We start from the raw sequence: 26,379 nt of genomic DNA, 5'->3' as shown, positions 1-26,379 counted from the left end.
CGGAGCTCAATATGTAAAATCATGGCAGGTGGGTGGTGTGGGTGTTATAAAGCTCTAAAACAATTCAGTTGACATCTTAAATCCAAGACAACATACCTTGCATTCTTAATTAATTCCAGAGAATTCTCACTGTTGCTCAATGGCCCACCAGCTACATACTGTATATGCAGGCATATGTTACATTATTTTGCAACAGAACTTGTTCACATTTTGATTACTTACAGTTAAAACAAACCCAATATCTTAACTCCAAGACTTTGATATTATTTGTCTAGTCTATATACAATATTACATTTGTTCCTAAGCTTATCTTGAAGAGCATGATTGTCCATCAAGCCAGGACAATGTTTGGTCCTCTATCAAATTTTCCAAATTGACAGAATATAACTAGAATACTTTTATGATATAAGCAATCACAGTCACTCAATATAAAGCATTATAAAGCATCAATATAAAGTGCATTATAAAAAAAAGGTTAATATAACTGAGCAATTCTATGTAGAACAAAACTTCTAAGTAAAATGTAAAATCAAAAAACACATTCTAAGTTAATACAAGTCCTAATGAACAGCAAGATGTAATTATTACCTATAAAAATATTTAAACCAAATGATCAGAAGTATCTTGCTGTCGCTATTTCAGGGGAAGTCAGATGTACTACTTAACACAATGAGGTCATTCGATATTTTAATTTTAAGCCCTTTGTGCCAAAATACCATAAGAATATGGAACAGAAGTAGGTCATTTGGCCACTCGTCCTGCTTGCCATTCAATAGGATCATGGCTGATGCGGCATTCCTTACACCGACTTTACTGCCCTTTCACTTTGATTTCCTATTGATCAAGAATCTCTCCCAGCCTTAAATATACACAAGGACTAACAGCTCTCTGTAGCAAGGAGTTCCAAAGATTGTTAACCTGCAGAGAAGAAATTCCTCACCGCAGTTTTAAATAAGTACACAGCAAGATACAGACATGTTTGATCACCTCCTTTTATCCATCCACATATATCTTTTCGAACACAATTGCTTCTTTACCAGCTCTGGCAAAATCCCCTTCAAAGACATTTACAAAGACACTTCATCCACTCAGCCTCAACTGCACATAAAAGAATATAATTAGGAACAGGAGTGGATCATTCAACCCCATGAGCATGCTCTGCCATTCAACATGAATATGGCTGATCCAAATACTCCACATTCCTGCTTACCCCCCAAAGAACTTCTCATCGCTTTGTTTATCAAGGAGCTTCCTGTGACTTTTAAGGAAGAGATTGCCAAAGCCGCATGACACTCTTTTAGAAAAAAATTTCTTCTCATCTCGTCTCAATGGACAACCCTGATTTTTAAATAATGAACTTTAATTCTATCTCCCACAACTGATAACATCCTTTTCATATCCACCTTGTCCGTACACATCAGGATCTTCTATACTTCAATCATACAAAACAGTAAAGTTTGGGGGGGGGGGGGGGGGGGTGGCATTCTGCCCATCCAGGTTGCTCCACCATTTATTCAACTCAGGACAATGTTTGCACTTTTTCCCCCCGTATTCTTTGATCTTTTTAGCCCCAAGAACAATATCTAATCCTCTAGGAAAATATTCAATGCTTTGGCCTCACCTGCTTTCTGCAGCAGAGAACTTCACAGGCTCCCACTCTGTTTGTGAAGAAATTTCTCTTCATTTCAGTCTTAAATAGCCAATTCCTAAGACTGTGACCCCCTGGTTCTAGACTCCCTCATCATTAGGAACATTCTTCTTGCGATTACCCTGTCCAGTCCTATTGAAATTTTATAGGTTTCTATGACATTCCCCCTCATTTTCCTAAATTCCAGTGAATATAGTCCTAATAGATACAGTTTCAATCCTGATGTAACAGGATTCAGTCTGGTTAATCTTTACTGCACTTCCTCCTTAGCTAGAACATCTTTCAGTATTCTAACACTTCAAGTTGTGGTCTCACCACACAGCAAGACATCCCTGCTCCTGTACATGAATCCTCTCAATATGAAGGCCAGCATACCATTTGCCTTAATCACTCCTGCAATACCTTCATGCTTACTTTCAGCAACTGGTATATCAGGACACCAAGGCCTTGTTGCACCTCTCCCTTTCCCAATCTTTTGTCATTCAGATAAAAATCTGCCTTCGTGTTTTTGTTACCAATGTGGATAACCTTAAATTACAATTCATCTGTCATTCATTTGTCCACTCACTCAACTTGACCATATCACAGGAAAATCAAATCATTTTTTAGCCTTCTAAATTCCAGTGGACATAAGCCTAGCCTATCCCACCTTTCCTCAAAAGACAACCACTTTTTCCAGGTATTAATCAAGTAGACATTCTCTGAATTGCTTCCAATGCATTTACATCCTTTCTAAAATAAGGAGAAGAACGTTGACACTGTATCGCAGATGTAGTCTCACCAATGCACTGTATAACTGAAGCATCATCTTTCTACTCGCGTATTCAATAACATTTTCAATACCACAATTGAATTGGCTGCCACCATAGTCTCAAGCAAGTCATGAGATTTCATGCTGGAAACATAAGCATTTTACTACATAAGTGGTAAACAAAGCAAACACAAAGATGATAACTTAGTTAACATTTACTTTAAAACTTGGAATGAACATCAGTTAAAAAAAAACACACATGAACAGGTAAAGTGCAGTCAATTATAATTACATATAAATGGTCACTATAAATAAGACAAATTTCAAGAACTGGCTCAGCAGTCCACACAGGATATACGTCCTCAATCTTTGTCAGAAACTTCATCTCTTTTTCTATGATTTAGCCTAATACCCAGGTGAAAGGAGCACACAATGAACAAGTGTTCCATATGCACAGTTTCACCAAACTGCCTCAACTCTTAACTGGATAGCTTTGATCTATTAAGTTAAAAATCACACAACACCAGATTATAGTCCAACAGGTTTAATTGGAAGCACTAGCTTTTGGAGCGTCGCTCCTTCATCAGGTGGTTGTGGAGCTACCTGTTTGTTCTTGCCTTCTTCTCCTAGTCTCTGTATTCTATAGTCCGGCCTATATTGCACCAATGGGATCATCCTATGAGCTCTGATGGCTGTGTGCTTTTATACAGTTTCAGGAACAACATACACAAAATTACAGCATGTGGGATTAAGGAGAATGGGAACTTGTTAATGGAGAGAAAATAGTGGAACACATGGTGAGAATGCCTCTGGTAAAAGACAAAGAGAGATCTAGTGGTAAAAAAAAGGATAGACATGTAAAATGGGTGCACATGATATGTATGAAAACGAGAAAGTGGACCCATTTTCTTACCACCATTAGTACTTCTTTGTCTTTTGCTCAGGGCATCTTCACCATCTGTCCTTCTCGCTCTTTCTCCCCTACTGTCAACATAAAAATCACCATTTTCTGGACCCTTTTGGCTCTGAAGAGCCATATCAGACTCAAAATGTTAGCCTTGTTTCTTTCTCCACAGATGCAGCCAGACCTGATGAGTTCCTCCAACATTTTCTGATTTTATTTATGTAACTATCAAAGCCGTTGCTAGTAAGTGAAGCTTCTTTAAGACGTTTTGCAAGGCAACCATTTGTTTAAGGTTTGCGTAAAGACTTGTAGCTTGAATGCCAGTTGCCATAGTTGTGGGTATGTTTGTGAAGTTGACTTGCAGACGTTTTGTTCCCAGCCTAGGTAACATCTTCAGTGCTTTGGAGCCTCCTGTTAAACGCTGCTGTGCTGTGTCTTCTGGAATTTATTTGGTTCCATTCCTGCTGCTTCCAGTTGCTGGTTAAAGTTGTTTGTTCTAGTGGCCAGTATATTGGGTCTAGGTCCATATGTTTGTTGATGGAGTCCATGGATGAGTGCCATGTTTCCAGACATTCTTCTATCCTCCATTGAGCTTGTCCTATGATTGTTGCATTACCCCAGTCTAGGTTTATTCAATATATCATTTCAGTTGCATGACACTGTAATCTTTTGCGATAATCCTGCTCCGCAGCTACCTGAAGGAGCAGCACTCAAGAAGCTAGTGCTTCCAAATAAACCCGTTGGACTATAATCTCGTGTTGTGTGATTATTAATATTTTTATTTAAAGTACAGAGGTTAGTATGTCAGGTTGTGGTTTCTCCTTATCACACTGTTTGTTAGGCATCTGCGAATGAAGTTACAAGGATACTCGTTCTTGGTGAAAACTTTATAGAATTGTCTTCTCTTTGCAGGTTGGGAGTGATGCAGTGTGTTGTAGCCTTTTTGAACAGGGCCAGAATGCAGCTTCACTTGTGTGTGTTTGGGTGGTTACTGTTGTAGTTCAGGATCTGGTCCATGTGTGGGGCTTTCTTGTACACTTGTGGTGCATTGACCATTTTGTGTTCTTTCTAACTTGACATTCAGGAATTGGAGCTGATTGTTGGTTTCCTCCTCTCTCATAAATTGGATCCCTTTGAGTATGGTGTCGATAATCCAGTGCATGTTCTCAATTTTGGTTCTCTTAATAAGTTAAAAAAAATGTAGTCCACATATCTGATCCAGTTTGGTTTGGATTTATTGTTTGTTCCAGTCTTTGCATCACTGCTTCTGCTATGAGCCCGGAGATGGGTGAGGTCAGAGATATCCCATTGATCTGTTCATATATTTGGTTGTTGAATGTGAAGTGTTATGAAGGTGTAGAGGTGTACTATACCTTTGAGAGAGTTGAAAAGCTAGAAGAACTACCTGACACAGCATGAAGTGCTCTGAGAATAAGGTACTGATGAAACATTTGGTTGAACAACTCGCAGTAGCTGGGTTGCTATGAGAGAAAAACATATTTCAAATTCAGCTAATCAGTTTAAATTATGCCTCAAGATACTAAACTCCAATCAAGTTTGAATTTAGTATTTTGATAATATTAAAACCAATGAAATGATCCAATGTTTTGGGGTATAAATATCGGGCATTTTGAATAGTTAGCTTGAGCGGCAAACAGAACTATCAAAAGACCAACAGATGTAGGTTGCTAGTAAGAGCTCTTTGAGAGGTACCTGTCGGGAGAAGGTGTTTGCACAGAAAATAATATCGAAACCAATCTGGAAAGAAAATCTATAGAGGAAAACCTACAGAGGTCACTTGGCAAAGCTGACTGGTTTTGAAACGTGAATTTTTGTTTTGTCAATCGTAATTGGGATTTTTATCAGATGAGTATTATAGAGGAGGAGATAGGTTTAAGAGAATGGAGCTGTAAATAATTGTTAGTTAATATTCTCTGTTAGACTTAGGTTGGATTTGCTGTTTGTCCCAGTCTTTGTATCACTGCTTCTGCTGTGAACGCCCGGAGATGGGTGATCCCATAGGTGTCCCATTAATCTTATTACATATATTTGGTTGTTGAATGTGAAGTGTGTCAGCAAGCACAGGTTTAGTAGTTTGAGTATGCAGCCCCTGTTGATAGGTTCCTCATCGTATCGTTTGTTCTGTTTGCCCAGGTAGTTGGCTAATGTCTCTCTGGCTAAGTTTTGTCAATTGAAAGGGACAGTGCTATTACACTGAATGAGACCATTGCTTCATCTTTGTCTATGTTTATGTTCTTGATGTTGTTTAGGAATTCTTGTGATGATTGTCTAATGTTGGATTCTGCTGATAAGATGTTTCAGTTTTTTTGCCAGTTTATGTGATGTAGTTCCTGGAAGTGCAACCAGAAGCAACAGAAACAGATTCAAATAAATTCCAGAAGACACAGTACAGCAGCGCTTCACAGGAGGCTCCAAAGCATTGAGGATGGCACCTAGACAGGGGACGAAATGGCTGCAAATCAACTTCCCAGCTTGGCGAACATACCAACAAGTAAGGTAAGCATTTGTGTTGAAAATGTGTTGCTGAAAAAGCGCAGCAGGTCAGGCAGCATCCAAGGAGCAGGAGAATCGACGTTTCGGTTCATGCCAGAAACATCGATTCTCCTGCTCCTTGGATGCTGCCTGACCTGCTGCGCTTTTCCAGCGACACATTTTCAGCTCTGATCTCCAGCATCTGCAGTCCCCACTTTCTCCTCGAAGCATTTGTGTTGACTTGTGTTGGCTGGTTTCCCTAACCAGCTGGAGTTTAATGCTCTGAAATAGGAGGCGATTTGATCGAGCTGTACAAGATGTTGAGAGGCATAGATAAAATGGATAGCAAAAGGCTTTTTCCCATGGCGGAAATGTCTATCATGAGGGTACATAACTTTAAGGTTAGGTTTAGAGGAAGGTTTAGGGGAGATGTCAGAGGCAGGTTCTTTGCTCAGAGAGTGTTGGGTGTGTAGAATGCACTGCTGGCAGTGGTCGTAGAGTCAGATAAGTAACTCTTGCATAGGCACATGGAAGATAGTACACTGAAGGGTAAAGTAGGTTAGTCTGACCTTAGAGTAAGATCAAAGGCCGGCACAACATTGATGGCTGAAGGGCCTGTACTGTGATGTACTGTTCAATGTTCTGTGAAACATCCACAAAGCCTCATCATGTGACTTGAGTCAGCTGGTAACTTAAGACTTAATTCTGGTGCTCTTCAAGGCTTCTTTTGCAAGAATATATTTTACAACAAAGAACAATTTGGCTTAAAATTAAATTTAAAAATAATAATTATCAGGTAAGATTCTAAAGGACCACTTATGTTCAATGAATTGGAATCCAACATAAACCTTTCCCTCCAAAGAATAGCAAAACGTATCTGTGATAGCAAAACAAATCTGACTTTTCATTTTTCAACAGGGATCATAGTAAAGTACTGTACTTACTGTTCAATCCTTGGAGATAGGTACAGTTTAGGAAACACCTGAGTAGCTTCAGTATCCTCAAAACTGACAGAAAGGAGAGCAACATCTTCTCCTGGGTCTATTACTGTGTCCTGGGAGAGAGGAAACAACAAATATTGTAATTACAGGATTTTTAAAAAATCCAACTGGTTTAAGAACTGTTTTGCCCCAAATTGTCGCTCTCTCTCATGGCTGGAAGTAAACTCTGTGCTCCCCAGTATGCTTTGAAAGATGCAGCCTGTTAATGAGTAATGAGAATTTTTCCTTAAGGAGAAATAATTCTGCATTGATCTGTAGCTATGGCTAGTTTCGGATGGCATTGAAGTTTAAACTGAGCTCATTCTAGTGCGGCTTTGATCAGAGTGCATGGAATTGAGTAAATAAGCAATAATGTGAAGATGGGAAGGACATGCACCTTTGCTTTTTGTAAAAAAAAAAAGCCACATAGTATAAATTGATTCTGTTTCTACTACAGGGAAAGAAACTGAGAAACTAGCTGTTTGGCACGTGTTCAGTGATTAGGTCTATTCTATTACTATGGTTTAAATTGTTGGTATAGTACTGGAACAGCAGGGGAAAGTTAAGAAATAAAATAATTGATGAAGTTTTTTTTCCCTCAATTCAACTGTGGAACATAGGCGTTGCTGGCTGGCCTTAGTTGATCTTGAGAAGATGGTGGTGAGCTGTCTCCCTGAAGCTATCCATGTGCTGTATGGTAGACCCACAATGTCCTTAGGGAGATAATTCCAGGATTTTGGCCTGGCGACAGTGAAAGAACTTTGGTATATTTCTAAGTCAGAATGGTGACAGACTTGGAGGGGAACTTGCAGAGAGTGGTGTTCCCACATATCTGCTGCCTTTGCTCTTTCACGTGGAAGTGGTCATGGGTTTGGAAGGTGCTGTCAAAGGATTTTTGATGAATTTCTGCAGAGCATCTTGTAGATAGTACACATTGCTGCTACTCAGCATCTGTAGTGTGGTGGAGGAGAGAAGGCATATTTAGATACGGTGCCAGTCAATCTGCCTACTTTTTCCCAAATGTCTTGGAACTGACCCCATCCAGGCAAATGGGAAGCATTCAATCACAATCATATTTGTGGCATGTGTCTTGGAAACAGTGGACAGGCTTTGGGGAATCAGGGTGGCATTTTCATTTTAGGTAAATTAATCGCTGCAGTATTCCTAGCCTCTGTCCTGTTCTTGTAGCCACTATATTTATGTAGCAAGTCCAGTTGAGTTTCTGATCAGTGGTAGCCTGCAGGATGTTAATAGGGGTTTAGTGATTGCAACAAAATTGAATTTCAAGGGTTAGTTTTACTTTCACTGGAGATTCTCAGTGCATTACACTTAAGTGGCACGAATGTTACCTGCAACTTGCCAGCCTAAGTAGTTAACTAAAAACTACTAAGAATAGTAGGATGGGTGATGATGGCACTGCCTCAGCATGTGGGACCTTCAGGTTATCAATGCCATCTAGGGGGAAAAAGTCTGCAATAAGAGTTTGTGGCTCAGGGATCAGAGTAACTGAGTTGAAGACTGAAATGCAGCCATTGAGGGGAAGAGTTAGCTTGATTTATTGTACATGGAAGAGGATAATCGCTCAGAATAAGGTTTCTAATTTGAACAGTAGTCAGTGACAGAGGCCTGAGGCAGGCAAGGGAACCAGAAGGAAGGAATGCAGGACACTCCGCCTTTGTAGCTGTCCAATATGTTTGAGGTTCTTCCAGCTGTTTTGGATGGAAGTGGGCTGAAGAGTTTATGAGTGAACTGACCACCAGTGGTTCAGAAAGCAATTCAAGTAGGCGAACAAAAAGGAATGCTATGGCAGAAGGAGACCTTGATGAGACTGACAGCTTTCTGCAGTGAAGAGCAAGAGTCCAGGAGGCTGTACTGCCTGTCTGATATCAGGGTTTGGAACATCTGTTTAAAGCTCAAGAGGAACTTGCAGTGGGAGGGAGACTAAAATCAAATCTTCACCAAAATCACTATCATCATTGTCCATGTAGGTACTAATGATACAAACAGAGCAAAAAAAATACAAAAGAGGTCTTGCATTTTTTAGCATGAGAAGCTAGCCACCAAATTAAGAACAAGAACCTCAAGGGTAATATGACCTGAATTATTATCCGAAAGAGAAGTCACCACAGTCCTAGAGAAACATAGGTTGCTCTCTCATTACAGAGAGATATGATTGGTGGTGACTTTGGTTCGAGGGTCACCAGGATTCAGGCGAGGTCAAGAAGATGGGGCCTTCACAATAGTCTCAGCAGGTAAGGGAACTGAATCCACAGCGTTGGTGTCACTCTGCATTGGTTTTGGTATCAACTGAGCTAACTGATCCCCAGGAGGCATTCCCTGATTAAGAAATGAACCTCGGTTGCAGCTGTGATAGCGTGTGATCCTAACCACCAGAGAAGCTGTTATTATCTGAGCTACATGCAAATTGGCATTGGAAAAATACAGCTTGAGGAATGGCTCTAAGACTGGTGTGGTAGAACCTGATTCTAGTTTGTGGGCCAAGTGTCCCTGTATTAGAAATATAGATGTACAGCACGGAAACAGACCCTTTGGTCCAACTCATCCATGCCAACCAGATATCCCATCCAGCCAATTTAGTTTCACCTGCCAGCATCTGGCGCATATCCCTCGAAACCCTTCCTAAATGTTGCAACTGTACTATCCTCCACCACTTTCTCTGCCAGCCCATTCCACACAGGCACCACCCTCTGCGTGAAAAAGTTGCCTCTTAGGTATCTTTCCCCCTCACCCTAAACCTATGCCCTCTAGTTCTGGACTCTCCCACCCTGGGGAAAAGACCTTGTCTATTTACCTTATCCATGTCCCTCATGATTTTATAAATCTCTATGAGGTCAGCCTTCAGCCTCCGACGCTCCAGGGAAAACAGCCCCAGACTTTTCAGCCTCTCCCTATAGCTCAAATCCTCCAAACATTGGTACCATCCTTGTAAATCTTTTCTGACTCCTTTCAAGTTTTACAATATCTTTCTTGTAGCAGGGAGACCAGAACTGCATGTAGTATTCCAATAGTGGCCTAACCAATGTCCTGTACAGCCGTAACATGACCTATTAACAGCACAGAGGTGGAAGGAGTGGAGAGTGTCAAGCTCCTGGGAGTGGTCATCCACAACAAGCTTTCTTGGACTCTTCATATAGACGCACTGGTTACAATGCCCTATAACATCTCTTCTTCCTCAGACAGCTGAGGAAATTTGGCATGACAGCGAATACCCTTGCCAACCTTTATAGGTGCACCATCAAGAGCATTCTATCTGGATATATCACTACCTGATATGGCAACTGTACCTTCAAGATTGGAGTCGGTTATAGAGAGTACTGAACTCGGCCCGGACAATCACAAATGCCAACTTCCCATCTATAGAATCCATCTACCAGGCCCGCTGTTAAGGAAAGGCCGCCAGCATTCTCAAAGATCCATCTCACTCTGGCAATGTTTTTCTACAATCCCTTTCACTGGGGAAATGGCACAGAAGTCTGAACACACGCACTAGCTGGTTTTGCAACAGTTTCTACACTACTGTTGTTAGAATACTGAACAGACTCTCAAACTCTTAACATTCGCCTGTACCTGTGTTTTTGCTTTTGCTGCTCTTATATCTAATATTTACTATCTATGCTACTTAACTCTGTTATCTGCCTGTATTGCTCGCAAGACAAAGCTTTTCACTGTGTCTTGGTACATGTGACAATAAATTCAATTCAATTCAATTCCCAACTCCTGTTCTCGATACTCTGACCAATAAAGGAAAGCAATCCAAACGCCTTCTTCACTATCCTATCTACATGCGACTCTACTTTCAAGGACCTATGAACCTGTACTCCAAGGTGTCTTTGTTCAGCAACACTCCCTAGGACCTTACCATGAAGTACACAAGTCCTGCTAAGATTTGCTTTCTCAAAATGCAGCACCTCGCATTTACCTAAATTAAACTCCATCTGCCATTCCCCAGCTCATTGGCCCATCTGATCAAGATCCGTTGTAATCAGGAGGTAACCTTCACTAACCACTACTTCTCCAATTTTGGTGTCATTTGCAAATTTACTAACTATATCTCTTATGCTCACATTCAAATCATTTATATAAATGATGAAAAGTAGTGGACTCAGCACTAATCGTTGTGGCACACCACTCGTCACAGGCCTCCAGTCTGAAAAACAACCCTCCACTACCACCCTCTGTCTTCTACCTTTGAGCCAGTTCTGTATCTAAATGGCTAGTTCTCCCTGTATTCCATGAGATCTAACCTTGCTAACCAGTATCCCATGTGGAACCTTGTCGAACGCTTTACTGAAGTCCACATAGATCACGTCTACTACTCTGCCCTCATCAATCTTCTTTGTTACTTCTTCAAAAACCTCAATCAAGTTTGTGAGACATGATTTCCCACACATAAAGTCATGTTGACTATCCCTAATCAGTCCTTGCCTTTCCAAATACATGTACATCAGGCAAAATGAGGGGGAAGGAGAAGGGCCAAGACAAGTAAATGTCTTACTCAAACTTAAGTAAGTGCAATTATGAGGGCTTAAAAGCAAGGCTAGCTAAAGGGAACTGGCAAATTTGATTAAGGGATAGATTAATAGAGATGCAGACATTAAGGGGATATTTCAGAATACACAGAATTGATACACTTCAACAAATAAATAAAAAAATCATGAAGGAAGCAATTACCATCCTTGGTTAATGAAAAAGATAAAGACAATATCAAACTTGAAGAAAAAGTATATACTGCTACATTAAACATACCAGTGACATAGAACATTACAGCGCAGTACAGGCCCTTCAGCCCTCGATGCTGCATCAATCTGTTGAACCAATCTGAAGTCCATCTGTCCTACACTATTCTATTTTCATTGACTGAGCATCTGAAACCCCTGGGGTAGAAAATAATATTCACAATTGGAGGAGTAAATAAATTTCACCTCATGTCAGTCCTAAATGCCTAAGTATAAGATAGGTTAACAGGCCAGAAGATATGCTGCAGGGATCAGTGCTGGGGCCTCAATATTTTACAGTTTTTGTAAATGTTTTGGATGAAGGTATTAAATGCATAATTGGTAAATTGACACAAATACAGGTGGGAACGCAAGTCATGAAGAGGATGCAATGAGTCTACAAAGGGATATGAATAGGTTACATGAACTGCTTAGTTTAATTTTCTTTTGTTCATTCCTGGATTGTGGGCATCACTAGGAATTTATTGCTCAAGAGAAGATGCCTTCTTCAATTTTGATAGCTTGCAAGGGCATTGCCATAGGGAGGTTTAGAACCAAGGGATACAACTTCAAAATAAGCGGAAGAGAACTCAGGACTGACATTAGGAGTAATTTATTTACTCAGAGTTATGAATTTTCCAAAGTCTCTGCCCCAGGGGTCTGTGGATGCTCAGTATGTTTAAAGCTAAAACTAAACCAGAAAATGCTGAAGAAACTCAGTACGTTTTGCAGAAACTGTAGGGAAAGGCGTTAACTTCTTGAGTTGGCTGACTATTATGGAAAATAAAGAACATGAAAGCATGGGAAGGGTTAAAGCATGAAGACCAATGAAAAGCAATCTGTGTTCTGTGGAAGGCAGGATGGGTTAACCATAGTGGAACATTCTTACACCAATTAGCAGAGTAAAGTTAAGATTGAAAGGTCACTATGGCGAGATGAGATAACACAAGTAATAAAACAAGTTTCTCTGTTAAGTGTTAATATGACAGGATTGGGACAATAAATATTCGGGACATGACATTAAAATATCTAATTAATAGTAGAGTCAGCTTGAGACAGAAGACTATTCTAACAGATGGAATAGATAAATATCTATCATGTCAGGTTAGTCTGGAATTGAAGATCACTGTAGCAGAGTTAGCAATAAATATCTAACCATGACATTAGAATAACATTAAGTAGAATGTACAACAAAAGAGATAATGGGAATTAACATCACTGGTTTATTGTGTAGCTAGAGTGAAGTACTTTGATTAATATAGTTGGACATGCTGATAAACTAACAGAAACACGATTTTAAAAAAATCCATGGACCCTGAGGTTCAGGGGCATTCAAGAATCTGCTTTCTCAGTGTCACGGTTTTTTGTTTACAAATAAAAGACCTACTTCTTGAAGAACTCTGTGTCTCAAGGTGGTTCTCTATATTTTCTCCACAACACTATTTCTCAGAATTGCTTTAGAGTTCCAAAGGAGTGTCATGCTGCACTTAAAATGTCAACACTATTTCGCTTCTCAGAGATGCTGCGAAACCTGCTTAATTTCTACAGTACCTTAGTTTCAGATCTTCAGTATCTTGTTTACGTTTTACTGTTTAGAGATTGACAGATTTCTAACTCTTGCTGATGTGAAGGGACATGAGTATACTATGCAAAAAAGACATTGAAGTGGATAATCAGTTAAGACTGCATAAAATGAGGTGTGGATACGACAGCCTACTCCCCCCTCTTATGTTTCAAAGGGCAGTTAAAGGTGAACAACATTGCCATAGATCTGCAGTCCTATATAGGCTAAACTGCAGAATCATTCTTTTAAAGGACACCCATGAATTAGATGTCTATTTTATAACAATCTGAGAGTTCATGGTTTCAATGATGATAATATCTTTTATTTCAGATTTTGTTTAAGTAGCGGGATCAGCTGATTGAGCTTGTACCTCTGGATAAACACTATGCACCACTCCCAAAATAAATATGACAAAAACAGATGCATTCAACATTATGGTCAGCTGTACTTTCTATCTACCTTCCTTCCTTACCGATGAAGAAAATACTACAGAGTAGCAAACAGAAGCATCCACTTTGCAATCCTCTCAACCAGCACAATTCTATTTCACCATCTTCAGACAGGAGGCAGGTGCCTCCAAGTTTAGTTACTTGCCTGTTTACTGCATATTTCACATTCAGTTTTATGTACAATCTTCTCATTCATTGAAATCGAAAGAGTGTAAATCATTCCGAATCAGATTCTTTTCAATTATTGTTCGATCAAACTTGATCAGTACCTCAATTCCTTTTAATCACCTTTGCTCTACATGCTTTAAAACTTGATGTAACAAAATCAATGGAGCTTGACCCTGATAATTTCAATTAACCCCACCTTCTGGATACAACATTCTCGGTTTCTATTTCCCTATGTGAAATGCTACTTCCTGAGTTCACACCTGAATGACACAGATTTATGTTAAGATTATTTCAAACTGTTCTGGAAAGCAGTTTTAGAAATCAAATCCATTAATTATTTTGAGCATCACAATTAGTTCATTGCTCGGTTTTTTTGGATATCCACCATCAAATCACATATTTGATAGTTTCAACAATTAATGAATTACAAGCACTAGCTACTAAGGTAGTCATGATTTGGAGATGCTGGTGTTGGACTGGGGTGTACAAAGTTAAAAATCACACAACATTAGGTTATAGTCCAACAGGCCCTTTGGCCCAACAAGTCCACACCGACCTGCCAAAGAGCAACCCACCCAGACTCATTCCTCTACATTTACCCCTGCCCCTAACACTGCAGGCAATTTAGCATGGCCAATTCACCTAACCTGCACATTTTTGGACTGTGGGAGGAAACCGGAGCACCCGGCAGACACCCACGCAGACACGGGGAGAATGTGCAAACTCCACACAGTCAGTTGCCTGAGGCGGGAATTGAACCCAGGTCTCTGGTGCTGTGAAGCAGTAGTGCTAACCACTATTTGGAAGCGCTAGCTTTTGGAGCGCTGCTCCTTTATCAGTGGTTGCAGCGCTCCGAAAGTTAGTGCTTCCAAATAAACCAGTTGGACTATAATCTGGTATTGTGTGATTTTTAACTTTGAACCACCTACTAGGGCAGCACAACATCAACAAAAAGGGTAGAGAAGGGGGAGGAGCAAAATGGAATTGGAAGGGAAGATAATGCATCCCTGCCATGGCAGTGCCCACCTCTTTTTCTAAATGCCTCAAGAACGTTGATGGACACTGCATGCTCCCTAAGGACACCCAGGCATGAGCACAGCCATGGAAGAAACATTGTGAATTTGAACTCTGAGCTCCCACAAACAGCAACATGATAACGATCACACAACCTATTTTTTGGGACAATGATTAAAGGATAAATATTAGCTACAACACTTGAAAGAACCTCCAGCTTTTTGTTTTGAAATGTACTATGAATCTTCAGGCAGGCAGGGCCTTAGCTGAACAACTCATTTGGGAGACAGAACCTTCGACAGTGCAATGCTCTTTCAACACTGCACTGGAGTGCCCACCTTGATTTTGTATTCAACCCCTAAAGTGGGACTTGAACCTAGAGTCTTGAACTCAGAGGAATGTGTGTTACCAACCGAGTCTGGCTGGTAACTGTGAAATATACTCATGTCATCAATCTAAGAGAATAGAGATGCTTACATGGGACTGAATCATGTGTCTTTAAATCAATTAAAGTAAAATGGAACAAAGCATTGCAGAAACCATACGCATGACATTTTTTCAGAAACAAATAAGAATTTAGGGGAAAATAAAGGACTAATGATAGGTCTGAGTTTGGAGACAAAGACTATTTTCCTTTCTACAGATGCTGCCAGATCTACTGAATAATTCCAGCATTCTATGTTATCAATTCCAAAAGTGTGATTTATTTTTAAACTATACTCAAAGGTTAAAAAAACGCACAAATCATAGAATGTGCTCATGCTGAATCTTTGATAGAACTATCCAACCAGTTTCATTCACCTGCTCTAATATCTTGGTCTTAATTCTTTTCCCTTTAATGATGAAAATCTGAAGTTAGAACAGACAATACTGAAAAGCACGGAGCAAATTAAGTAACATCTGTGGAAAGAGGGAAGGAGTGTTTACCTTTCACTTTGATGAACCCCTGGTTAGACAGAAGGTTATCAGTTTGAAATGTTAACTGCAGATTTCGCTTTCCGCAGATGTGGCTTTTGTGTCTACAGCACCTTCTGCTTTAATCTTTAACTGCACTTGGATACTAAAAGTACAGTATGTACATTAAGATAGAAGGTCAACAAGACCGTACATCTACAGTAATGGGCTGATTTTGTTTGGGGTGGTGGTGAAGGGGAGATATTGTGTGCAATATGTGTTTCAAAGAAGGCCACCCTGCAATGTGGGAAGCCATAACAAGCTAAGGGTCAGACTTCTTTGCTCCAATGAAAGAAAGTCTTGCCCTTGAAATGCTACCGTCCAAACAAACTAGTAAGTGCAGGTTACTCTACTACATTCCTGACTTAGGCTTTTGTGTGCGCAAGTAAATCTCTAGGGAATCAGGAGATGGTTCAGTCCAAACCAAAAGTCCCAACATTATTTTGCTCCTCATGCACTTATTCCAGATAAGCAATTGATCAATGGTAACTCACAGGATGTTAATACAGTCGGTTCTGATATAACACGATAGTTCCGTTCTTGTGCGATCGTGCGTTATAAGAAAATCGCACAATAGCCATGCCATTTAAATTAATGGGACCGAAATCACGTTATAGCCAGTACAGGTAAGGAAAGTTCACATTCTACAAGTAGCAGTCTAAATTCTTCAATCGTGCTAAAGCCAATTCACGTAGAAGAAACACATTTTATAGAGGAACTGACTGTACTGGAGTTTCAACATTTGCAATGTCATTGAACGTATGGAGAAATAGGATGATGGTGATCGTTTTGAAGTTGGTGGGGACTTCAGAACATTCCATGAAAAGCAATCAGCCTGGGTGCAGTCCCCAGCCATGCACTCAGATCCAAATTGGCAGGAGTATTGGCTGACATCTTTAACCTCTTCTTACTATGATCTGACATTCCCACCAGCTTCAAGAAGATCATCATCATCCGAGTGCCAAAGAAAAATCATGCAGCATGCCTCAATGACTACCATCTGGTGGCTCTGACCTTCAGAATTATGAAGTGCTTCCAGAGGCTAGTAATGGGACACCACTTGAGGCAACAGGATTGTGTTGATCATTTGCAACAGGTCCACAGTATATGTCATCTGCCTGGTGCTACCTCTGTTAGGCTCCTAATTATCAACTACAGCTCCACCTTCAATACCACAATTCCAAACAAACTCAACTCTAAACTCAGAACTACATCTTGAGGTTACCCACATAACCACTCCTTATATGCTCATGGCCCCAACTCAATTTAGAAGTTTGCTGACAGCACCACCATTGTAGGTCAGACAATGATGTCACAGAGTATAGAAAAGAGACTGAGTGCTTAGCGGCACGGTATAAAGACAGCAATCTCTCCTTTAACACTGGCAAAACTAAGGAGCTGGCCATTGACTTCAGAAAGCTGAGTGGAGGGCATGTTCCTTGTCTGCATGAATGGTGCGGAGGTGGAGATGGTCAAGTGTCAAGTTTCTGGAAGTGACGATTACCAACAATCTGTCCTGGTCCATCCATACTGATGTGAGGGTCAAGGAAGCATAACAATGTCTCTACTTCCTCAGGAAGCTAAGGAAATTCAATATGTCCACAAAGACACTTTGCATTTTTTATAGATGCACTACAGAAAGCATCCCATCTGATTGCATCACAGCATGGTACTACAATTGGTCTGCCCAAGACCTCAAGAAGCTACAGAGAGTTGTGAACACACCCCAGTCAATCAAGGAAACCAGCCTTCCATCCATTCACTCAGTCTACACTTTCCACTCCTCAGGAAAGCAGCCAACATAATCAAAACCACTCCAACTCTGGTTATATTCTCTTCCACCCTCTTCCATTGAGCAGAAGATATAACACTTTGAATACACATTTAGATTCAAGAACAGCTTCTTTCCCACTGTTATCAGATGTTTGAATGGACCCCTCAAATGTTAATGCTGATCTTTCTCTCTCTGCACCTTCTCTGTGGCTATAACACTGTATTCTGCACTCTGTTCTGCTACCTGATACACTTTGTATGGTATGATCTGCCTGTATAGTATTCAAAACAAGACTTTTCACTGTATTTCGGTACATGTGACAATAATTACTCAAATCAACTCAAATCACTCCAACAACATGTTAATGTCCTATTAGAGTTCCACACTGTGCTCCTCAGTTTACAATTCGTTCAAAGTTTGCAGGTGACACTAAATTATCCCTGGATCAGTATTCCAGAGATTCAGGCTAATGTTCTAGGGCTGGAGATTGGTATTTCTGATGCTGGGGAGATCAAGCCAGGGCTCCAACATAATTGAGGATGGGGATACTTGTGGATGCTCCAGCTCCAGTCAAAATCATTTCATAGTCCACGACCATTCACAACTAGATGAGGCAAATCTCCAGAACCTCATCTGATCTGTTAGCCCTGTTTATTGCATATTATTCTGCTGTTTGGCATTAAAGTAATCCTGTTTTAGCCTCACCAGATTGACGACTCATTGTTAGGTATGCCTAGAGCTGCTTCTTCTGGCATGTCCTCCTCCACTCTTTGTCAGGGTTGAGCTCCCAGCTTGAGGTTTATGATTGAGTGAGGATTCGGCCATGAGTTTACAAATTCTGCTGCTGATGCTGATGGTCTAATGCACCATAACTATGCCCAGGTTTGAGTTGCTAGATCTGTGTGAAGTCTGCCTCATTTAGTGTGGTGCTGGTGTCATCAACATAATTACGGGTATCCTCGATGTGAAAATGAAGTCCTAACTTCACAATGACTGAGCAGTGGTCCCTCCTAATAAGTGTGTCATTGGCATTTGTGTAAGATAGATTGCTGATGACAAGGCAAAGTAGATTTTTCCCTCTTGGTTCCTTCACCATCTGCTATGGACCCACTTGGGCAGCTATGTCTTTCAGAGCTCTGACAGGTGATTTAGTCGTGGTGCCACCAGGCCACTTTTGCTGAAAAACCAAAAGAACTGCAGAAATCAGAAACAAAAACAGAAATTGCTTGAAGAACTCAGCAGGTCTGACAACATCTGTCGTGAGAAAACAGAGTTAACATTTCAGGTCCAGTTGACCCTTCCTCAGAACAACCCTATTGGTGATGGGCATTAAAGTATTTTCTATTACGTTACCCTCAGTATTTCTTCCAATTGGCATTTGAAGAAGTAACAAAGAGAATTGGCGAGGGCAGAGCAGTAGATGTGATCTACATGGACTTCAGTCAGGCATTCAACAATGTTCCTCATGGGAGGCTGGTTAGCAAGGTTAGATCTCATGAAATACAAGGAGAATTATCCATTTGGATACAGAACTGGCTTGAAGGTTGAAGACAGGGGGTGTGGAGAAGAGTTGCTTTTCAGACTGGAGGTCTGTGACCAGTGGATTGCCACAAGGATCAGAGCTGGATCCACTACTTTTCGGCATTTATATAAATGATTTGGATGTGAACATAGGAGGTACAATTAGTAAGTTTGCAGATGACACCAAAATTGGAGGTGTAGTGGACAGCGAAGGAGGTTGCCTCAGAGTAGAACAGGATCTTGATCAGATGGGCCAATGGGCTGAGTGGCAGATGGAGTTTAATTTAGATAAATGCAAGGTGCTGCATTTTGGAAAAGCAAATCAAAGGAGGACTTATACACTTCATGGTAAGGTCCTGAGGAGTGGTGCGTAACAAAGAGACCTTAGACTGCAGGTTCACAGTTCCTTGAAAATCGAGTCACTTTTAGATAGGATAGTGAAGAGGTCGTTTGGTATGCTTTCCTTTATTGGTCAGAGTATTGAGTACAGGAGTTGGGAGGTCATGTTGCGGCTAGACAGGACTTTGGTTTGCCTATCTTTGGAATATCGCATGCAATTCTGGTCTCCTTCCTATCGAATGAATGTTGTGAAACATGTAAGGGTTTAGAAAAGATTTACAAGGATGTTGCCAGGGTTGGAGGTTTTGAGCTATAGGGAGAGGCTGAAAAGGTTGGGGCTGTTTTGCCTGGAGCGTCAGAGGCTGAGGGATGACCTTATAGAAGTTTATAAAATAATGAGGGGCATGGATAAGATAAATAGACAAAGTCTGTTCCCTGGGGTGGGGGAGCCCAGAACGAGAGGCCATAGGTTTAGGGTGAGAGGGAAACGATATAAAAGAGACCAAAGGAGCAACGTTTTCATGCAAAGGGTGGTGCGTGGACAGAATAAGCTGCCAGAGGAAGTGGAGGATTAATTTAGATTAGATTCCCTACAGTGTCGGAGCAGGCCCTTCGGCCCAACAAGTCCACACCGACCCTCCGAAGAGCAACCACCCAGACCCATACCCCTACATTTACCCCTGCACCTAACACTACAGGCAATTTAGCATGGCCAATTCCCCTGACCTGCACATGTTTGGACTGTGGGAGGAAACCGGAGCACTCGGAGGAAACCCATGCAGACACTGGTAGAATGTGCAAACTCCACACAGTTGCTCGATGCGGGAATTGAACCCAGGTCCCTGGTGCTGTGAGGCAGTAGTGCTAACCACTGAGCCACCATGCCACCCCTAAACTATTGTAGAGAGTGTGGGCCGGTACAATTACAGCATTTAAAAGGCATCTGGATGGGCATATGAATAGAAAGGGTTGAGAGAGATATGGGCCAAGTGCTGGCAAATGGGAGTAGATTAGGTTAGGATATCTGGTCAACATTGATGAGTTGAGTCGAAGGGTCTATTCCTGTGCCGTACATCTCTATGACTTGGGAAAATACTGATTCATCAGCTAGTGTTAGCGATGGGCAGGAGGTTGCAATCATCAAGAGGTTTCTTTCTGCATGTTTGACCTGATACCGAGTTAACTCATGGGGGTTGGAGTCAATGTTGAGGAATCCTAAAGCCACCCCTTCTTCACTACACACCACTGCGTCGCCACTTCTGCTGGGGCTGTCCTGCCAGTGGGACAGGTCATACCTAGGGATGGTGGTAGTCATACTTTTGCAATCTATACCTTACAAAAAATGGTACTTGACTAGTCTTTGGTACAGTTCATGTAATTTTGGCACAAGCCCGCAAATTTTGGTAGATTTGACATGACTGATTTTACTATGTCATTTCCAGCACCTATGTCAATCCTGAGTGGTCCATCCAGGTTTGTTCCTTGCCTTAGATTATTATAGATAGGTTCTTGATTGGTAAGGGAATCAAGGGTTATGGGGAGAAGAGAGGAGAATGAGGTTGAGAAACATTAGCAATGATAAAACAGACGAGTAAACTTGATCGACTGAATGGCCTAAATCTGCTCCTTTATCTTGTGGAGAAAGTGAGGATTGGTGATGGAATTACTGATGAAGGGCTTGTACCCGAAACGTAGTCAGTCATGCTCCTGTGATGCTGCATGACCTGCTATGCCTTTGCAGTGCCATACTGTGCGACTCCTAATGCTTTGATTTAATTGTTGTGCCTTTCCAGTGCCAAACTTTTTGACTCCTCTTGCTTTGATTTAACTGAATGGCTGGAAAGGCCAGTTCAGAGGGTAGTTAAGTGTCAACAACATTGTAGAAGATCAGGGCAGTTTTCCCTGATATCCTGGTTAATATTTACCCCTCAACCAATGTCAAAACAAACCGATTATCTGGTCATCATATTGTTGCTTGTAGGAGTTTACTGTGCACATTATGGCTGCAAATTTCTGACATTACCAGTAACCACACTTCAATAAATACTTCATAGGCTGTTAAGTGCTTTGAGATATCAGGTAATCATGAACAGTATTACGCAAATGCAAGTTTCCTTTATCCTTTGACCTTGTCTTTGAGCGCCACTTCTTTCACTACTTGGTGTCCATTCTTCTTTCTAGAAAAGACTCCTTACTGTGTTAAATGTGCTACACCAATGGAAACTGTGCTGAAACAAAAAGCTTTTTCATCTACTACCCTGCACTTAAAGGTCTTTTGGTCACTTCAATTTGTATGAAAATACCTGTTAGTGAGTGAATGACAGCTAAGTTGCATAAGCATAACTTTAATTCATGAATGCAGTATCCAATTCATTTAAATGAAAACATGGAGAATTACTAGAAAATAATTTCATTTTCTTATTCAATATATTTAATCAACTCTTCAACTGTGGGGGCTGCATGGATTCCTTGACAGTTATTTTGTTCAGTTGGATTTACTTGTACTTCAACTCTTGCCAAAAGAGACACAGAGTACGTTTGTAATTTATTATGAACCCAATGATGCATAAATAGAAAAGCTACGGATTTACTGTTTGTACTACATCTGGACTTCAAAACTAAACACCAGCATGTGTATTAATCGATAACTGGTTTTCAATAACATATGCTCGACACATCTTCACTGTTCCTGTGGTTTGAAGCTGGTTACTTTGTGATGGAAGAAGTATATAAAACACTTAAAAGCCTGTATCATTATTTCTTACATTATTTTTAAAGCATGTCACTGTTCTGCTGTCAGTAATTCCCCTTTTCACAAAGGCAACTAAAAATGAAGGTTGTCAGAAGCAGAGTATGTAAAAGAAAATGTCTTGCCAAGAATGTAAATAAAAGTAATTTAAGAAACATATGCAATTGTGTGGTGAACTGACAACTTTGATCAGTATCATACAGCTTTCACAGCAGGGTACATTATGACAGATTTAAACACAGATAATATGAAATCGATTCGATTGAAATTTGATCTCCAGTATATTCAAGGATTAACTACTAAAGAAACTCTTGGTGACATTTGTTCTTTGCTGTTTGGATTTTAAATGTGAAACCAAAATATTGTGACTGGTTGTTGTATGAAAGTAGTTTCACTTTTGTTTAAAACTCTTGGAAGGGGTGACAAGTTCCACTGTTGCCCTCAAACTTTCCACAGATTTTTAAAATTATGCCTTATTGACAGCAGTTCAATTCCTCAGAGTTAATGGTTATTATTGGGTTTAAATAACAAATTTAATTCACATGATATAACAATCATTTTTAAAATTCAGGTTAAACCTGATGAACACATTTTCATTGCTCAAATGTTCATTTAATAAAATCACTGAAAATATATAAAGAATGTATTTACTATCTTTTCAAAGAGAACACAGAAGAATTTTATTCCTGTAACTGGCAAAAATAACATAATTCATGGAAATGAAAATATAAGCAATGTATCAGAACCTAAAAAGAATGGACAAAAATATTGGAACGGTTATTTTCAGTGAGATGCTATTAAAGTAGTGAGCCTGAATGTTGAAAAGGCAAAGTTAGCAATAGTTGCGAACCAATGTGGTGTGAGAGACATTTATTTGGTTGGCTGCAGCCTCTGCAGTGCTGCTTTGTACCAGCATGACTGATCAACAGTTGCATCATTTGTTTTGACTATATTTGGCACAAGCATATGAATAAGTGTGATTGAAGGATAATACTAGTAGGGATCCAAAGATATATTCATTCCAAGTGACTTTTCCACAAACATTAAACAGAAGATTTAGATTCGGATAGTTTAACAACTCTGAATTAAGATTAAGTGACTTATTTGGGGCTTTAAGATTATTCTGAAAAAGCATTGGAGAGTGGGAATCATTGATCAGTCAGCAGATATGTTACAGCATCTAACAGCAACTTGAGAAACTCAAATAATCTTTCAATTTGGCTTCCATTTGAAAAACACTTCTTGAGTTTGTGATTACACCACAGTTTCAGAGAAAAATAATGTCTTTTTACAATTATTATGTGAAGACTAACAAACCAATTATCTGTATTTTACATTCCCTAAAAACACTTGCCTCCTTCCCAGCAAACAAGGATGAGAGTGGCTGAACATGAAAAGGGCAGAAACTTCTGTGGCAAGGAACCATACTTCAACTATAACACAAAGCTGCAAAGTCACTGCAACATGAGGGAGCAGAAAACTAGTGCACTTTTAAATCATCAGTGGTGAATTGCAAATGCTTTGAGGTCATATCAAACTTGTGGAATTGCAAAGGTATCAGAAATAAATGCAGTTGGATACTTTCTTGGTAACTAATTCTGACAGCCATCTGATCTGGCTCGGATGCTTTGAGTGCTGGAAATCTCTTCCTAAAAATCAAATTTTGTTTGTGTTTCATAGTTAACTTCAAGTTACTATTTAAATTCTATATTTTATCTTGAGAGTAACTGAACTTAATAAATATTCCAGGTAAAGATTTTTTTTTATATACCTGGGGCTTAATCAACTCAAAGCCAAGAAAGGGAGGCATGTCAATGTGACTTGGCACTAAATGTGACTTTGAACAAAATGCTGGGAGTAGACTAAGTAAGGGAGTCACAGAAAGTGGCAACGGTGGTGCTCCTTTGCTTTCTTTTAACCTTTTCAGTTTTAGGTATGAATGGTGATTCAACTACAAAGGAAAAACCAAATTATTTACTGAGTACTTGGCAATTGGCTCAGGTCTGTTCTTCTAATTTTTAAAACAGGATAGGGAGTGATGGTAAAGTTTAAAAATGAATAATGAAATAAAATAATTAACTAAAGCATATTAAGAACAGCCAGAAAGGTATCATGTCACAGTAGGAGCTGCTGAATGCCAAGTCTGATCTGGGACACTTTGTGGGGAAAGTTAGCTGGAAACTTCTCAGTTGATCAGTGGTTAGGGGCTGGAGCATGTAGCTTCCTTCAACTGAAGTAGGGAATTCATTGGACAGGAGGTTTTGTAACTGTCCAACTGGTGTTCATCCTTTCGGCATCTTTGAACAAGAGGAAGGGCTGCTGGGGTGGAGGGCATAACTGGCCATGGCACCATGGAACAACAATCAAGTGGAAGGTGTGGAGGATCAAAAGGAGTAGGGGAGAGTAAAGCAAGTAGGTTTACACTGTTCTCTGCAACAAAATGTAAAGTCCAGCAGGTACTGTCTGGCTAGGATTTGGGTCTTCTGTTCAGGGCTGAATAGTAACTTACAAATGGGATGGGGAGGATCCAGTCATTGTAATTCAATAGCATAGGCAAGGAAGAGGTTCTACACAGTCAGTTTGATAAGCTGAGCACCAAATTAAGAAACAGAAACTCAAAAGGAAATAAGGGAAGGCATAGTGGCACAGCAGTCAGTGGACTTCTAATCTAGAACTCCAGGCTAATGATCTGGTAACATGGATTCAAATTCCACTACGGCAGATAGTGAAATGTGATTTCAATTAAAAAGTTTGTCTGATCATGACCAGGTAACCACTTTTGATTGTTTAAAAATCCATCTGGTTATAGAGTCAGAGAATCATACAGCACAGAAACAGACCCTTCAATCTAACTGATTCATGCTGACCAAGTTTCTCAACCTAAACTAGTCCTATTTGCCTGCATTTGGCCCATATCCCCCCTAAACCTTTCCTATTCATGTACCTGTCCAAACATCTTTTAAATGCTGTAATTGTACCTGCCCCTTACCACATCCTCTGACAGTTCATTTCACATATGAACCACACTGTGAAAAAGTTGCCACTCATGTCCCTTTTAAATTTTTATCCTCTCACTAGTTTTGGACTCCCGTATCCTAGTGAAATGACTTTGATACTCACCTTATCCACACTGTGTTCATGAATGTGCCTTTAAATAATCCACTATGTCTACCTGGTATGGCCTATATGTGGCTCTTTTGTAGTTGATTCTTAACTGTTCTCTGGGCAACTAGGGATGGGTAATAAATGTAGGCCTAGGCAGTGACTCCCACATTCCATGAACAAATTTTAAAAACTCTGGATTATTACTTGAGTCAAATGCTAACCAAGAATACATGATGCTACCACTCATCAAGAGATAAATTAAATGTCAGATAATTCCAAGATGTATCGAAGACACTTGACAATTATTTCATCATCAGGACGATGAAATTTCTTTAAAGGCAAGATTTAACAAAAGAATGCAGCAAACAGTCACAATCCCAGATGATTTCATGAATGATCATATAGAACCATGGAAAATAGGAACATGAGTGGGCCATTCGGTTCATTGAGCCTGCTCCACCATTCAAAATGATCTGACTGATGATCCAATTCAGTAGTCTGTTTCTGCTTTTGCTCCATATCCAGTGATCTCTTTAAACCCAAGAACTATATCTAGCTCCTTCTTTCATTCATTGTTTTGACTTCAGTCGCTTTCTGTGGTAGAGAACACCACAGGCTCAGGGTGAAGAAATTTCTCCTCATCTCAGTCTACTCCAAATCTTGACATTGTGGCCTTTGGTTCTAGACTCCATGGTCATAAGAAACATCCTTCCTATGTAATCCTCTTAGAATTGTTAAGGTTTCTGTGAGACCCCTGATCCAGTCCCTCCTCATATGCCAATTTGCCATCCAGAAATCAGTCTGGTAAACCTTCTTTGCACTCCCTCCATAGCCAGAATGTCCTTCCCCTGATAAGGAGACCAAAACTGTGCACAATATTTCAGACGTGTTCTCACCAAGTCTAATTGCAGCAGGTTAGTAATGAAAAGTGGCTATGGTGACTTAAAGTCAGTATTAAAAAGAGACCAGATTGTTTTAAGTATCAATGCTGAATCTTTGACAGATTATATAAAGTCCAAAGAAGAACTAACTCTTAAAAATGACATTCAGATGATAAGAGAAACAGAGGTCCAGAAACCAGACATATCAATTCCAAAGAGCAGATGATAAAATGTTGCATGGGTGACCTGTAGAATCTATTAATTTCTCAAGATGCAAAAACACAACAGATACCCAAACAGCCAATGCTAGCAGAAACACCAAATACTAAAATGCCTTGTCAATGCTATG

At 40.1% G+C, this 26,379-nt stretch overlaps 1 protein-coding gene across 5 annotated transcripts in view; it reads right to left on the bottom strand.

Annotated features, from left to right (window-relative positions):
- The window catches only part of babam2 (BRISC and BRCA1 A complex member 2), a 204,281-nt gene that overhangs the window by 84,402 nt on the left and 93,500 nt on the right, over positions 1-26,379 (bottom strand). For all 5 annotated transcript variants that reach the window (XM_072551249.1, XM_072551230.1, XM_072551257.1 and 2 more), the window contains one exon: positions 6,741-6,850. In XM_072551249.1, coding sequence (XP_072407350.1) covers positions 6,741-6,850 — 110 coding nt within the window. The remainder of the gene's footprint in view (positions 1-6,740; positions 6,851-26,379) is intronic.

The sequence above is a fragment of the Chiloscyllium punctatum genome, chromosome 3 (genome assembly GCF_047496795.1).
Source record: "Chiloscyllium punctatum isolate Juve2018m chromosome 3, sChiPun1.3, whole genome shotgun sequence".
NCBI lineage: Eukaryota > Metazoa > Chordata > Chondrichthyes > Orectolobiformes > Hemiscylliidae > Chiloscyllium > Chiloscyllium punctatum.
The sequence above is the reverse complement of the archived record's forward strand: the minus strand, read 5'-3'. Positions and strand labels throughout refer to the sequence as shown.